Source organism: Myxocyprinus asiaticus, chromosome 8 (assembly GCF_019703515.2).
Source record: "Myxocyprinus asiaticus isolate MX2 ecotype Aquarium Trade chromosome 8, UBuf_Myxa_2, whole genome shotgun sequence".
NCBI lineage: Eukaryota > Metazoa > Chordata > Actinopteri > Cypriniformes > Catostomidae > Myxocyprinus > Myxocyprinus asiaticus.
In genome coordinates this window covers 4,134,789-4,149,364 of record NC_059351.1, presented here as the reverse complement: position 1 = coordinate 4,149,364, position 14,576 = coordinate 4,134,789, and the positions used below count along the sequence as shown (strand labels likewise).

General features: G+C 38.0%; 1 protein-coding gene across 2 annotated transcripts in view; it reads left to right on the top strand.

The window, feature by feature from the left end:
- The window catches only part of LOC127445214 (paired box protein Pax-5-like), a 51,485-nt gene extending 47,892 nt beyond the window's left edge, over nt 1–3,593 (top strand). For both annotated transcript variants that reach the window (XM_051705106.1, XM_051705105.1), the window contains exon 11: nt 1,923–3,593. In XM_051705106.1, the coding sequence (XP_051561066.1) occupies nt 1,923–1,999 (77 nt within the window). In that variant the 3' untranslated portion in view covers nt 2,000–3,593. The remainder of the gene's footprint in view (nt 1–1,922) is intronic.
- Nucleotides 3,594–14,576: the final 10,983 nt, after the last annotated feature.

Here is a 14,576-nt window from a genome sequence, read left to right as displayed (position 1 = left end):
CCTCGTGCTCTGAATTGTCTCATTCACCCTAGGGGGAAGGCCAGTAGTGCCTAAATTTAGCCTTTCACGGGCCAGGCCCAGAGAGTTAACCTCTGAGGCGAGGGATGGAAGATCTCCCCTCATGCCTGAGAGAGGAGATCTCTGTGCAGTGGCAGAGACCATGACTGATTGTAAAGCAGCTGGACTACCTCCACCATGCACAGTGTCCCCAGCCAATACGGAGCGATCAGAATCAATGAATGACCGAACTCCCTCATTCTCTGCAGCAATGGCCTGATGAGGCTCAGTGGGGGGAATGTGCATAGCAGTACGTTTGGCCATGGGTGTGCCAATGCATCCACACCCAATGGAGCATCGTTGCCCACCAGGGAGAAGAACTGGGGACATTGCACGATTTCGCATAAAGCGAAGAGATCTACAGCAGCCCGTCCGAATCTCTGCCATATCAGATCCACCACTTGAGGATGGAGTCACCATTCCCCATACAGTGGGTTTCCTCTGGATAGATAAACCGCTCCGGTGTTCAACACCCCTGGGACGTGCATCGTGTGAAATGACAGGAGGTTCCTGCTGCTTCATACAATCAGCTTCTCTGCCAGGCTGTGACGCTGGCATGAGCGAATTCCCCTTGCCAATTTATATATGCTTTCACTGTTGTATTGTCCATCCGAACCAACACGTGATGATTTCTGAGGAAATGCACAAAATGTCTCAGAGCTAAGAACAGTGTCAAAAGCTCCAGAAAATGTGCATAGGACCCAGCAGTCTCCCCTTGCTGAGAAAAGATGGATTTGCCTGATAAGCTGTCAGGAGTGATGTTGCGTTGAGGTCCCGAACTGCCAGAGTTGAAGACTTATAAATCTGCTGGATCTTCCCAGGCAACGAAGCCCCCGTGGAGGTGAAAACCACTTGACGGCACAGGTGCAGGTGGTTCGCTACCGATAATTCCATGGGAAGAGGGTCAGACATCCCCAAGTCCCCCATCCCTTGGCTGTCAAGCCTCGAGAACCCTTTGTAGGCACTTGGTGGGAAAAAGGCTTGTCCCAATAATGTCTCATTTCGGCTACACAAGCTGGGATGGCAGAGAGGAACTGCTTCACCAGAGGGAGGTGAAATGTGAGTCTTTTACATCACATAAATTCCTTTCAGCAACCGCACCCACTGACTGTGACAGCCAGTTGATCAAGAATTTAGTCGTGGCCCTGCGACAGACCTCAATTAAATCTGATTTGGACTGAACCAGAAACTTCAAGGATGGTGGACAACACCTCGTCCTCCTCCTGTGTCCTCCAACAGCGGGAGAAGGACTGGAGATATGCTGTCCATCATTTAGTCCCATGATGGATAATTTCCTTTCAATTCTCTGGCCTGAGAAGAGAGACACGGGTCCTTTTTTCGCATGACTGCGACCTTCAGCGAACTCTCAGGGATGGACACGCCTGTGCGTGTTTAGCGCCCAGGCACAAAATGCAAAGCGAGTGAGAATCTTTCGCGGAAATCCACACGCCGCATGCACATAAACGGGGAGGATGTGCTTTCTCACTGACCTCTCCGTCTCTTTAGCTGGCATACTCCCGAGGTAAGCCCACCACAATGTGAAAACCTACACAGAGAATAACGAGCTGTGAAGAACTCTTTTATTTTCCTTCTCTTTGAAGCATAGTGAGCAAAGAGTCTTAAATACACTGAAAAGTGCTGAGAGTGCAGTAGCAGAGATAAACTTTCCGATTATTCCATGTGGAAGAGAGTACGAATGTGCGGTTTGTATTGGGGAGATAGTGACTGATTTCAGCCAACCAATGGAAAATGAAGGGAAGGTCATTATTATAATTTGTTTATTGTTTGGCGCGCTAGTGCCGCAGAAATTCAAGCATTACTATGAATCTTATAACTGACCATATGTTTACTCATTTCACTTTTAGGATCTCCATACTACTATAGTGCAGCCACACGAGGAGCAGGAACGGCTGCAACTGCCACTGCCTATGACCGCCACTGACCAGCCAGACAAAGGAGGAAACAATAAAGGAGTGGAGGAATGAAAAGAGAAGAAAGGATGGATTGATAGCACCCACACAAGACTGCCTACACATGGAAGAGAAGTAACGGAGGTGCAGGAAGGAGAAAGGAGAAAGAAAGAAAGAAAGAAGAGGTGACAATGTTTTCCTGCCAATTACAATCAATGGTCAAACCAGTAGCTTCAGCTGAAACGTGTCTAATTTCTGTGCATTTGTGGAACGCTGCAACTATACACCCATACACCTCGATTTTAATTCACCTGTATTTTCTGTTATTGGTTTGATTTATCTTTTGTCATTAAAGCCTTGCGTGTCCTATCATCTTTGCATCTCTATGCATTCTGTTCTTTTAGAGATGATCAGGTGTTGGGAGTTGGTACCAGACAATCTACTAGTGGCAGCTTGAGATGTCCTATTTGATTTGAGTTAAATAACTTCTTATTGTATTTTCATTAGCATGTTTCTCTGAACTGTGCGAATGAGGCATCATAATCTGTGACCTTTTCCTGTTTTACTGGTAAACTTGTAGTCCACTAGAGTAGTGAATTGTTTTCTGGAGATAACCATTTATCCCTAAAATAGGAAGTCAACTGAGATTTGAAAGAGTTGGACAGATAACTCAGGTCGAAATTATGGCATTATTTATAGTACATTAAAAGTAGCCAGTGTGCAGGACAGAGCCAATTGTGTTCACTGTTAAATTATGGGATATTTCCATTTGCAATTCTAGTGTAATTACAGTTGTTCTAGAAGACATATTACTGAAAGACATTGAAATGCATAACAGTGCCCTGATGAGTAAGCACAACAATATTTATAACAAGATTTCTTTCCCCCAGTTCAATCTATACACCATTTAAGCATAATGGGCTTTTTTGCTGTGCTTCTGTCTTCTCAGTTTTTATAATTTGATTAAGTTGGAAGTTTAGCATTAGCTGCAATGTGATTTTTATTACTCATTCAGCTTGGCTAAAAATTGGGAGGTTGAAATATACTGTTTTGTGATTCAGTCAATATGTGTAATATGATGGAAAATAGCAGCATGATTTAAATGTCTAAGCACTGTCATCATGAATGAGAGCATCAGTGTTGTTAAAGAAAAGTTCCCCAAAAAATGAAACTGATGTCATCATTTACTCACCCTCATTGCATTCCAAATCCATATGACTTTCTTTCTTCTGCTAAAAACAAAAGTAGGAATTTTAAAGGATGTCCTGTTCACTGATTGTAATACCATGGCAGATGATAGTGACTCACTTTACAGCTAAATAAAGGACCCAGACTTTCATTCAGTAGTCCATCAACTCATGTGTCCTATTCCATGTCTTCTAAAGGTATACTATTGGTGAGATGGTGAGATGACATGGTTTTGGAGAGAAATGTCCTGAAATTTAAGTTATTTTACAGTGAAAATGCTGACTATATCTATGACTCTACTTTGCATTTTTATGAGTGCATGAGAGACAGCATGATCTCATAGTAAATTCATGAACAGTAGATTGACGTTTCTTGAGGTTAATGAAATAGTTCACCCAAAAACTAAAATTCTCTCATCATTCACTCACCCTCATGCCATCCCAAATGTGTATGACTTTCTTTCATCTGCTGAACACAAACAAAGATTTTTAGAAGAATATCTCAGCTCTGTAGGTCCAGATAATGCAAGTGAATGGGTGCCAGACTTTTGAAGCTCCATAATCCACATAAGGGCAACATATCTCCAGACGACCCTGGTGGTTAAATCCATATCTTCTGAAGTGATATGATAGGTGTGGGTGAGAAACAGATGAAAAGTCATTTTTTTTAAGTCCTTTTTCCTTCAGTTTCACTTTCTCCTTCTGTTTTTGATGATTCACTTTCTTCATGCATATCGCCCCCTACTGGGCAGGGACAAAAATGTATGATAAAAAATGACTTAAATATTGATCTGTCTCTCAATCACACCTATCATATCACCTCTGAACATATGGATTTTCCACTGGAGTCATATGGATTACTTCTATGCTCCCTTTTCGTGGATTTTGGAGCTTCAAAATGTTGGCACCCATTCATTTGCATTGTATGGACCTACAGAGCTGAGATATTCTTCTAAAAATCTTCATTTGTGTTCAGCAGAAGAAAGAAAGTCATACACATCTGGGATGCCAGGAGGGTGAGTAAATGATGAGAGAATTTTCATTTTTGGGTGAACTATCCGTTGAAGTGTGTTTACTGAAATTAGAAGCACTGCCCCCAGTGGCCAAAGCGGTAAGTGTTTTTGAACTTGTGGGCATGAGTGATCTCCAGTTTCTGGATGAAATGCCCACGGATGGGCACCAAAAATGGCGAGTTGTTTTTAGCTGTCAATTACGTAATACAGTGAAGAGGAATGCATATTTTATAAACTCTACCCAAAACCTAACCGTCAGTGTTAAAAATTTAATGATAGAGGGAAAATGGAACCTACGAATCATGCGCGTCACTGATTATGCAAACTTGATTACTTCCTGGTTTCAACACTGGATGAGAACCTGGGTGTCCCGATTATGATTAAGCCTGCAACGTGTGTGGTAAACACATCAAACAACTTTATCGAGGTAAGGTCATAAATGGTTTAAGCAAAAAACGATCGGCACAGATATTTTTGCCCATTAACCTGATTTCGCACTGCATGTAAACACTGGCATCCAATGTGTGCATGTGTTGTGCTTATGCCTGTTTACATTTTGACATAAAAGTACAGAATAATCTGGTTTTTTTTGCGTTGTCAGATTTTTTTAAAAAGACGATTTTTGGTAGTTATCAGCATATTGCTGTGCATATAAATGTGCTCATTGTGAACGAGCTTTTGTCATGCATGCATGAACATGCAAAGGAGAGCTATTTCGGAGGTCAAGATTATTACAGATTTTCTAGATTTTATTAGATTTTAAAATAACTTTAATTTTGGGTCGTTTCTCACTAAAAACCTACTGTAATGAAACTTTTGGGTCCTTTTTTAGGTTTTAAATTGAATTACTATCAGCTGGTATTGTACTGAAATCAGCAAACGGGACATCCTTTAAAATTCCTCCTTCTGTGTTCCGCAGACGAAAGCAAGTCATGTGGGTTTGGAATGACATAACGGTAAGTAAATGATGACAGAATTTTCATGTTTGGGTAAACTATTCCATTAAAGAATTCTCTCTTTTCTCTGTGTAGATAAATACTATTTACGTATGTACAGAATACCCTTATTCAACTGTACATTAGTAAGATTTATAGCTATTTATGATGGAGAGTAATATATATAAATGTGTGTAAAAGTTTACTGCGTACAAATGCTACAGTGCTACTGCTAGCTAAAGACGTTGCTGTGGAATATGTAGAATGGTTATATTTTTAAACCCTTGATATTTCACTCCTACAAATTCCAGTTTTTTCACTTGCTTGCAGACAAACGTTTTTGTAAAGTTGTTTCATTTTGACTGTTCGGGAGGAAAAATGTGCTTGGCTCATTTCCCCAAAAGGAAGTGATACAGTCGTACTGTCTGTCTGTCCCTAAAAAACTCATCTGCCTAGCCTCCCCAAAGATTTTTTTCACTGGTCTAAATAGACACTCTTTAAAGCACAAAGAGACCAATCGGTCCTGCAGTGACAAGTTTTCCCTACCTAAAAATGAATTCGTTTTTTTGTTCACGCTATCTCTGAGTGCAGTTAATTTGTTTTTAAGGATTCCCTTCATCCATACTGCGCCAAGACAATGCATGAGACCAAGGTGGAGGCCTTACCAAACTCTCTATGTAGCAACATCATGCTGTACATCCTTCCTGTTTGTCTGTCTGATATATCCTGTATACATCTATCACTGTTAAAAAGAGCTTTTGATATCATTATTGACTTATTGATATCTTACTTTAGATTCTAGTGGATGAGAAAAGACAAAAAGTGTGCTTTATTTAGCTATTGTCTGTGATGAGTGTTCCAAGTTTTTGATTTCCTTGTTTTTTTCTTCAGTACACTGTGCATTGCCGAGTAGCTTTCAAAAAAGTAGAACACTGTAGTTTTAGTAGTGAGTCACGAGCACCAAAACTTTGATGTGAAATAATAAAAAAAAAAAAATACAAACCTATCAATATATATATATAGAGAGTAGTTTTATGTTTTTATGTTGTTGCTCTAAACTGTAAAGTAGTAATAGAATTACATTTGTTTGTAGACCATAAGTTGCACGTTATGCAACTCTAAAAAAAAACTTGATGCCGTTCACCACTAATGACTACTGGTGAACTTTGACCTATTAAACTTTTAGTCAGAGGCATTATGAACCTGAAGTACACCAGCTGAAATCAAGGACAGTGCCTTTATTTTTCTACCGAGTCATCCAGAATGACCATGCGTCACTAAATTATGAAGCTGTCTGCATGACGTAATGAAATCAGAACTTGATCAACCAATCAATGAACCAATGCCACTAACCATTTTTTTTACAATGTTTTTTACATGCTTAAAACCCTGATAACATATTGTTTTACTGCAGTCATCTAAAACTAATTAACTAAAATTCAGCAAATAAACAACCAGACTGAATAGAGCAAAATGATGATACACGTACAATCACATTTATTTGATATTTAACAATAAGTTAGACATGATTTACTATTAAATAAAACATCATGTTTTATTAAAGTTGCAATCAACTAATCACAAATAAATTTGGATTAAATAAATTCCTGTAGAACCCTTTAAAGTAACCCTGAAATAACAATACGTATTCGAAGAACCAAAAGCTGAAAATTGTAACTGATATTTTATAATAAAATAAAATAAAGTACAATAAACCCAACAATACAATAAGGGTACGATAAATAGTTAAATTAATTCTGTATTTGTAGGCACTGAGAATGATTTTCCATACATGTCCATAAATGCAGCAGGCCTTCTATCACTCATGTCGATGAAGCTCTTGCCCTGTCATTGATCTGACCGTTTTTGCTTAAATGGAAAGGCTTTGGGTACTCCTTTTGGCTTAATGTAGACACATACACACACAATACACACACACACACACACACAATCCTTTTGTCCTTTGTCAGGTCGTGAATATGCCACACCTCCCCATCGGCATGATCAAAACCTGCTGTGCCATCAAAATCGAACACCCTTTTCTCTTTCCTCATTCCCTCTTATTTCAATCTCTTATTTGCACCCCCACCTGATTTTACTCTCTCAGTCTTTCTGGTGCACCTTTAATCTCATTACATCTTCTCGACCACTTCTTCCATTGCTGTCAGGATTAGGAATTCTACAAGTTGATCACATTGTCTTGTTCTTTGTTAAAATCCTCCATTTTCTCTGGAAGATTATGATTTTATAATTAAAAATAATTCCAACAGTGGAAGTTATTGAATGTTTAATTTATTTTAGCCTGTTTATAATTATGTGTGTTTGAGTTTAATAAAATTTTACGTTGTAAAAAGAAATATAAATCTAAAAGCACATTTTAGATAACTGGTATACAGGGACATTTGACATCTTATTTTTTTCTCATTCACTCTCATTCATCAAACATGTGGCAAAATTAACGCGTGGCTTTCAATTATACCTTAAAACACTGTAAAAGTGTTATTATATATATATACAAATACACCGATCAGCCACAACATTAAAACCACCTGCCTAATATCATGTAGGTCCCCCCTCGTGCCACCAAAACAGCTCTGACCCGTCGAAGCATGGACTCCACAAGACCTCTGAAGGTGTCCTGTGGTATCTGGCACCAAGATGTTAGCAGCAGATCCTTTAAGTCCTGTGAGTTGTGAGGTGGAGCCTCCGTGGATCGGACTTGTTGGTCCAGCACATCCCATAGATGCTCAATCGGATTGAGATCTGGAGAATTTGGAGGTCAAGTCAACACCTTGAACTCTTTGTCATGGTTGACTGGCTAGCTTTCGCTCCTCATGCACATCAATGAGCCTTGAGCACCCATGACTCTGTCGCTGGTTCACCGGTTGTCCTTCCTTGGACCACTTTTGGTAGGTACTAACCACTGCATTCTGGGAAGACCCCACAAAACCTGCCGTTTTGGAGATGCTCTGACCCAGTTGTCTGGCCATCACAATTTAACCCTTGTCAAAGTCGCTCAGATCCTTACGCTTGCCCATTTTTCCTGCTTCCAACACATAAAATTCAAGAACTGACTGTTCACTTGCTGCCTTATATATCCCACCCCTTGACAGGTGCCATTGTAACAAGATAATAAATGTTATTCACTTCACCTGCCAGTGGTTTTAATGTTGTGGCTGATCAGTGTTTATATATATATATATATATATAAAACAGTACACTGAAGTCAAAGCTGGGCATCATGAATTGCCTTGTGGGATCAAACCCCCTATCAGAAAATGTTGTTCAAATGGCAATTGGGCTTCAATATCCAAATAAGAAAGCAAAATGTGGTTATTGTTGTATACTTGCTGATACACTGATTCTCAAAGTAAAAAGATTATGTCTACATCTACATTAAATGTTTCCCAATTTCAAAAAGCAGACTTGAAAAGACAGAGGACTTGGTTATCACCTTATTGTGGCCTTTTGTGTACAATCGGAAGCTCCTTCTGTAATTATTTACTAGCAGTTTCTTTCCCAAGAGGTTCATAAGTATTTTTTACTGAGTTTTTGAAGTAAACATGAAAAATTTTAAGAAAGTTTGAAACGTTTTGACCAATTTGGTAACACAGCAATCAGTTCAGTTTAAAGGAGAATGAAAAAGAACGACCAATAACTGATCTGTAGCATCCACCAAAGTTAGAGATGCCCGGTTTAAAAGTATTCTCTGATTATGAAACAACTAACATTTTTGACATGACAGAAAGATGAAGGAAATAGTTTGCAGTGAGTAAATGAATGAACTGCTTCTTTAAGAAATGTGTATGTTTTTTATTGAATTTTCTAGTAGTAAAAAAAAAAAAAAAATGTCGGTGTTTTTCTCTGCGTGTCGCGTGTTGTCTTAATATTTGAATCTATTTACTGCATAACAAAATTTGCCAAAGATATCATGCCACTTGATTTCAATTTGTTTGGTTCTTCATGACTTACTTATTTCTCATTTTATTGAAATCTGTCCACAAGCTGGAAATAAATGTGATTTGATATTGATTTTCTAATGGAATTATATTGTTAATATTAGTATGATAATTATAATTTTTTCAGGGTTATTTTAAGTGAAATGTTCAATTGTCTGAAATTCCTCCCTGAAACATTCTCATAGGCTACTCTGTGTATGTGCATATGAGTGAATTTTGTTTGTGAAATATAAATTTACGTATGTTGTAATGTGATACTAAGAAGTAATTATTTGTAAATATTGGCCATAATTTTATTGGTTCATCTGAATAAAAGTAATTTTTTAAGTTCACATGTTGTACTGCAGTACGATTTTTTCCCCCACCATTACTTATAGTGTCAGCTCACAGATAGAGGGAAGTCGATAAGATAAAAAAAAGAAACTGTTTTGTCTGGCCTGTTTAAGTACAAAGGCATTGTGTACACAGGTATTGCTGGAGGAATACTGTATGTAACAATGTTTGAGACAAGTTAAAAGTTTGATCAAGAAGACCCAAGCAATCAGATTTGCCTAGTGTTTTTAATCAGGACAAAGTGCAAAGGATGCAAGCATTTCACCTAAATTAAGTGCGCAGAAATTAACCATTTTAACCAGAAATTAAAGAGAGAAACAAATAATTGGCATGCCCACATGGAGAGGCACTTGCAGCTATTTACTACTTTGTCTTTTTTCTTGTAAGAAGTAATGAAGTTGTTTCAGACATATGGTTCAGACATTCTAAACCTCATCCAAAGGCAACAACTGCAATGTTTCTAAACAAGAAGCAACAGGAGTCATCTACACCCCGCTATAGAGCTGCATTTTTCAACATAACCTCCCCAAATTGTTAGAATGGTGCTTACCAGAGTTACTCTCTTGGATGGGGGCCTAGTCCACAGGTCTTAACAGGGGGTGATAATGGACCACAAGTAGCAATACAACAACAACACACCACACACACGAAAAACAGCGTCAGCTCAGCTGGATACACACTCTACACCAGCTGTGCCAGTTTACCATGTCTCGCACACACATTCAGTAACGCTGTTTTGGGTCACTGCCCAGATACCTAGTTTGCCAGGTTGGTACTTGCGATATTTTGGCATTTGGGTGCGTGCCCAGATTAGAAGCATAGTGGCAAACTGTGATTGCTCCAGAGCTTGGGTCTCAGCCAGATGACATGATGAATTAGCACTTCAAAGCAGAGGAGTTCCTCAGGTGTGAGCATTTGTGCTCTCAGACCCCTGATACAGTGTATCGCTCGCTCTTAGGTAGCCCTTTCTAAAGCTCACCAAAGCATCCAGAAATTAGTTATCTAAATATGCAGTTGTGTCCCATAAAACCTTATGCACGACTCCCCTCTGTAAACTGTCCAGTGTATGCTTGAAAGAGTTTTTTTTGCATACCCTGCCAACAAACCCTTTCTGAATTCATTGAGATATTCACTCAGGGAGTGTTTAAAATATAATGGGACATCATTACCACTGCAATGTATTACCGCCAGCTGAACATCCCTGTTGAAAAGACAAGCATGGTTGGCCACCAGCGTAAGATATGTTTTGAATGCTGGTTTCCAGCATGGAATGCTGGTCGGCATGTTGCTACCGAATGTTCCAGTACCCTGACATCAGCCCCATTCTGCCAAGTTACTGACAAGCGGCATCTCCCATCAGACATTTTTACATCAGTTCAGCTGTGTTTACCTTCTCCTGTGGTGCGACCGATAGTGTGTTGTCAGCAGTGTAAGAAACCTGGGTTCTTGTCCTGTGCTGAAACCAGGAAATAATTGCATTGCATAATCAATGACAAGTGTGATACAGAGGTTTTATTTTCTCTCTGAGAATACATTTTAAATCCACTGACAGTTAGGTTTAGGGTTGGAGTTTAGGGGTGGAGGTGGAGGTGGAGAAAATATACCTGCTATTTCTGAATTCACAATGAGATTAATCTGGCTTAACTAGTTTTTTAAAACAGCTTGGCTTACCAACTTCATCATAAACTCTAATGTTAGGCATGTTTTGCTGGCGAATAGCATGGCTATGCTGGTCCATCATCTAGACCAGCACAAAATCAGCACTAGCCAGCATAAATCAGCCTGGATCAGCATGAGAATTCTTCAGAAGAAACTCTTTTCATTGCTTATGAAGTCACGTCCACACTAAAACGTTTTCATTTGAAAATGCATTGATTTTGCTACATTTATGCCTCTCATCAACACTAGTTTCCACTGAAAATGGAAACTTTTGAGTATACTATCCATAACCGCATACTTTGGAAAACGATAACGATAACGGAAACTAAAAAAGGTTTCAAACGGATTAGAGTGGACATGGCCTTAATGAAGCTTTCAGTAATATTCCATTACATTATCAACTCTCAAAGGTTTCTTTTAAAATGCTTTATTAGAATTATAGCTAGACACAAATGAGACAATTGGTAACATACAGAAATTGTATAGAATTATACAATTGTTGTCAATAGCATAGTCCACATAATTTGATCTTGGAAAAGTTTAAAGAAATAGTTCACCCATGCCATCTCAGATGTGTATGACTTTCTTCTGCTGAACATAAATGAAGATTTTTAGAAAAAACATCTCAGCTGTACGTCCATATAATGCAAGTGAATGGTGGCCAGAACTTTGAAAGTCCAAAAAGCACATCAAGGCACCATAAAAGTAATCCATAAGACTCTTTTTCACTGTGCATCTTGCCATTGCAGTTTTTAGATATGATCATGATATCAAGCTTGATTACAGTTTTCGAATGCACAGAGTGCTAGATGGCAAATGATGCTAGCAAGTGTTATTGAGCTTGAAATCATGATTGCCAAGGAGACTGCTGATATCAGTATTTATATTAAAAAAGGAGTTATATTTTAGTATGTTCTAACCCAAAACAGATTAGATCGCTTTAGAAGACATGGGTTAAACTACTGGAGTCTTATGGATTACTTTTATGCTGCCTTTATGCGCTTTATTGGTCACCATTCACTCGCGTTGTATGGACCTACAGAGATGATATATTTGTCAAAAATCTATGTTTGTTTTCTGCACAACATCATACACATCTGGGATGGCAAGAGGGTGAGTAAATAATTAAAGAATTTTCATTTGTCGGAGAACTGTTCCTTTAATGAGAAATGTTTACAGTGACATTTCTGACTTTTGATAGCAGATTTTTGCATCTTGGAAAATCTGAGAACAGTGTGTGATTTTGAGATCTTTTCTGAAACTCTAAATGAGATTATGCCAACTGGAAAAAGAAGACCTAAAATAGTCCATTTGCTGTCCATTTCATCTCATTGCTGCCTTGGAGAAATTGATATCCAAAAGAAATCTTATTTCAAGATGTTTTTTTATTCCAGTATATACAGTAGCTTGTTCATTATGCAGTTAATAATTATATCATGGTTACTCAAGTGACAGATGCATTTAAAGTGCTTGACATGCTTTCTTAAATATGGAGTAAAAAAAAAACTGTATATAGAAATAACTGTAATATAGAAGTTATGTCCACATATGTTAATTACTAAACTGCACACAGGCCGTAAGACACATGGAGCTACAATTGAGAGCATACACCAATATGAAAATAAATATAATTCAGAAGTGAACTTTAAACTGCAGACTAAAATAAATCAACTGTGTTGGATAAATGTTCCTTCCCTTTATTAGACTGGTTCCTTCAAGCCTGATTAAATAAATAATCATGACATTTTTATTTTTCCTGTCTTTTTCATTTGCTCTCTCTTTCTCTCTCTCTCTCTCTCTCTCTGCGAGAAGAGTGGTAGAGATAGCCATTAGAGGGCCAAGAAGCCATGCAAATTAATGTCACTCACAGTGCAGCTACTTCTGTGTATGTGAGAGTGGAAATGGAGGGTGCTTGGTGGAAGTGGTAAGGTAATTGCAAGGGTCTTATTAAGACAGGGAGTAGAGCTGACGTGCAGGTAAAGACTCTTGCAGGCACACACACATCTGGATTACAGTGAGGCACTTACAGAACAATGGAAGTGAATGGAGCCAATCCGTAAACGTTAAAATACTCACTGTTTCAAAAGTATAGCCACAAGAAGACGTAAACACTATGCATGTTAACATGATTTTAGTGTGAAAAAAATTGCTTGCAAACCTTTTCTGTGTAAAGTTATTTCCAAATGTACAACTTCGTTGCATGACGACGTAACGCCATAAGCCCCTCAAAAAAAACAAAAAAACTAAAACGACAGTAAAAACAATGATTTAAACAACTTTACAGCTCAAATAATTCATTCGTTTTAACAGAAGACTTCATGTGAGAGCTTTTATACAATTATAAGCTTCACATTTCTGACGATAAACCCTCCCAAATCTGGCCCCATTCATTTCCATTGTGTAACCTTAATTTTTGAAGAAAAAGGAGGTGTGAGTAAATATACATTTTTGTGGTAATCAACATTATGCCACAAATGCTGTTGTATGAGCTTAACTTGTATTGATCCCAGAATATTCCTTTTAATTAAGACTTTTAATTGAGATGTATTAAAAGCCTTTCCATATGTTGAATTGCAAGACAAATTAAAGAAATATACTTATATACAAATGAATTGTTTTGAGGGCAGTTTCTCTTGTGTAAACCTGTAATAAGACTGTATGAGGATTTTTAAATGATGGTATGTATTGCTGACCATCTGTTCGACTAAATGAGGATGGGCTGTGTTGTAATGTGCAAATTTAATCAGGAAAAATGGGAAGAGTGTGTCACGGAAGGCACCCAACATCTACAAAACCTAAAATGAATTAAAGGAATAGTTAATCAAAAATTAAAGTTCTGTCATAATTTACTCATTCCATACTTGTATGGCATTCTTACTTATGTGGAACACAAAAAGAAGATAATAATGATAATAATATTGCTGTCTTCTCTCTCAACGCAATACAATGATAGTGCCTGACTGTAGAGTTTTAAAAAAGCACCCGAAAATATCATAAACGTAATCCATGCGACTCGTGCAAAAGGCTTCTGAAGGCATACACTTGGTTTTGGTGAGAGACAGCACAAAATATTCTTTTTTTTTTCTCTGTGAAAATCTTCACATTTGTGGCACATTCGTGAGTGAAGCACTATCCGTGTTACTGAAAAGCTCAACCGCAATATTCATTAATTTTTTTCCTTTTGTGTTATGGATAAGACAGAAAATTAAATGGGTTTGAAACAACATGAGGGCAAATAAATTATGACAGAATTTTCATATTTGGGTGAACTATTCCTTTAACTTCAAGAGGGAGATTTCATTCTACTTACATCACAGATACTAGCCTCCTGTAAGATTCTGTATGTATGAATTTATTAAGCTGCATCAGAAGCAGCATTAAGTATATGCCATTAAAATGTATACTCAGACAGTCTGCATGTATCAAAATTTACCTATTTACTTTGTTAGCACACATTACTAGTCTTGTAGTGAAAATTCATCCGTGCAAGTTAATCCACAGAAACAAATTATTTGTCTTCGTA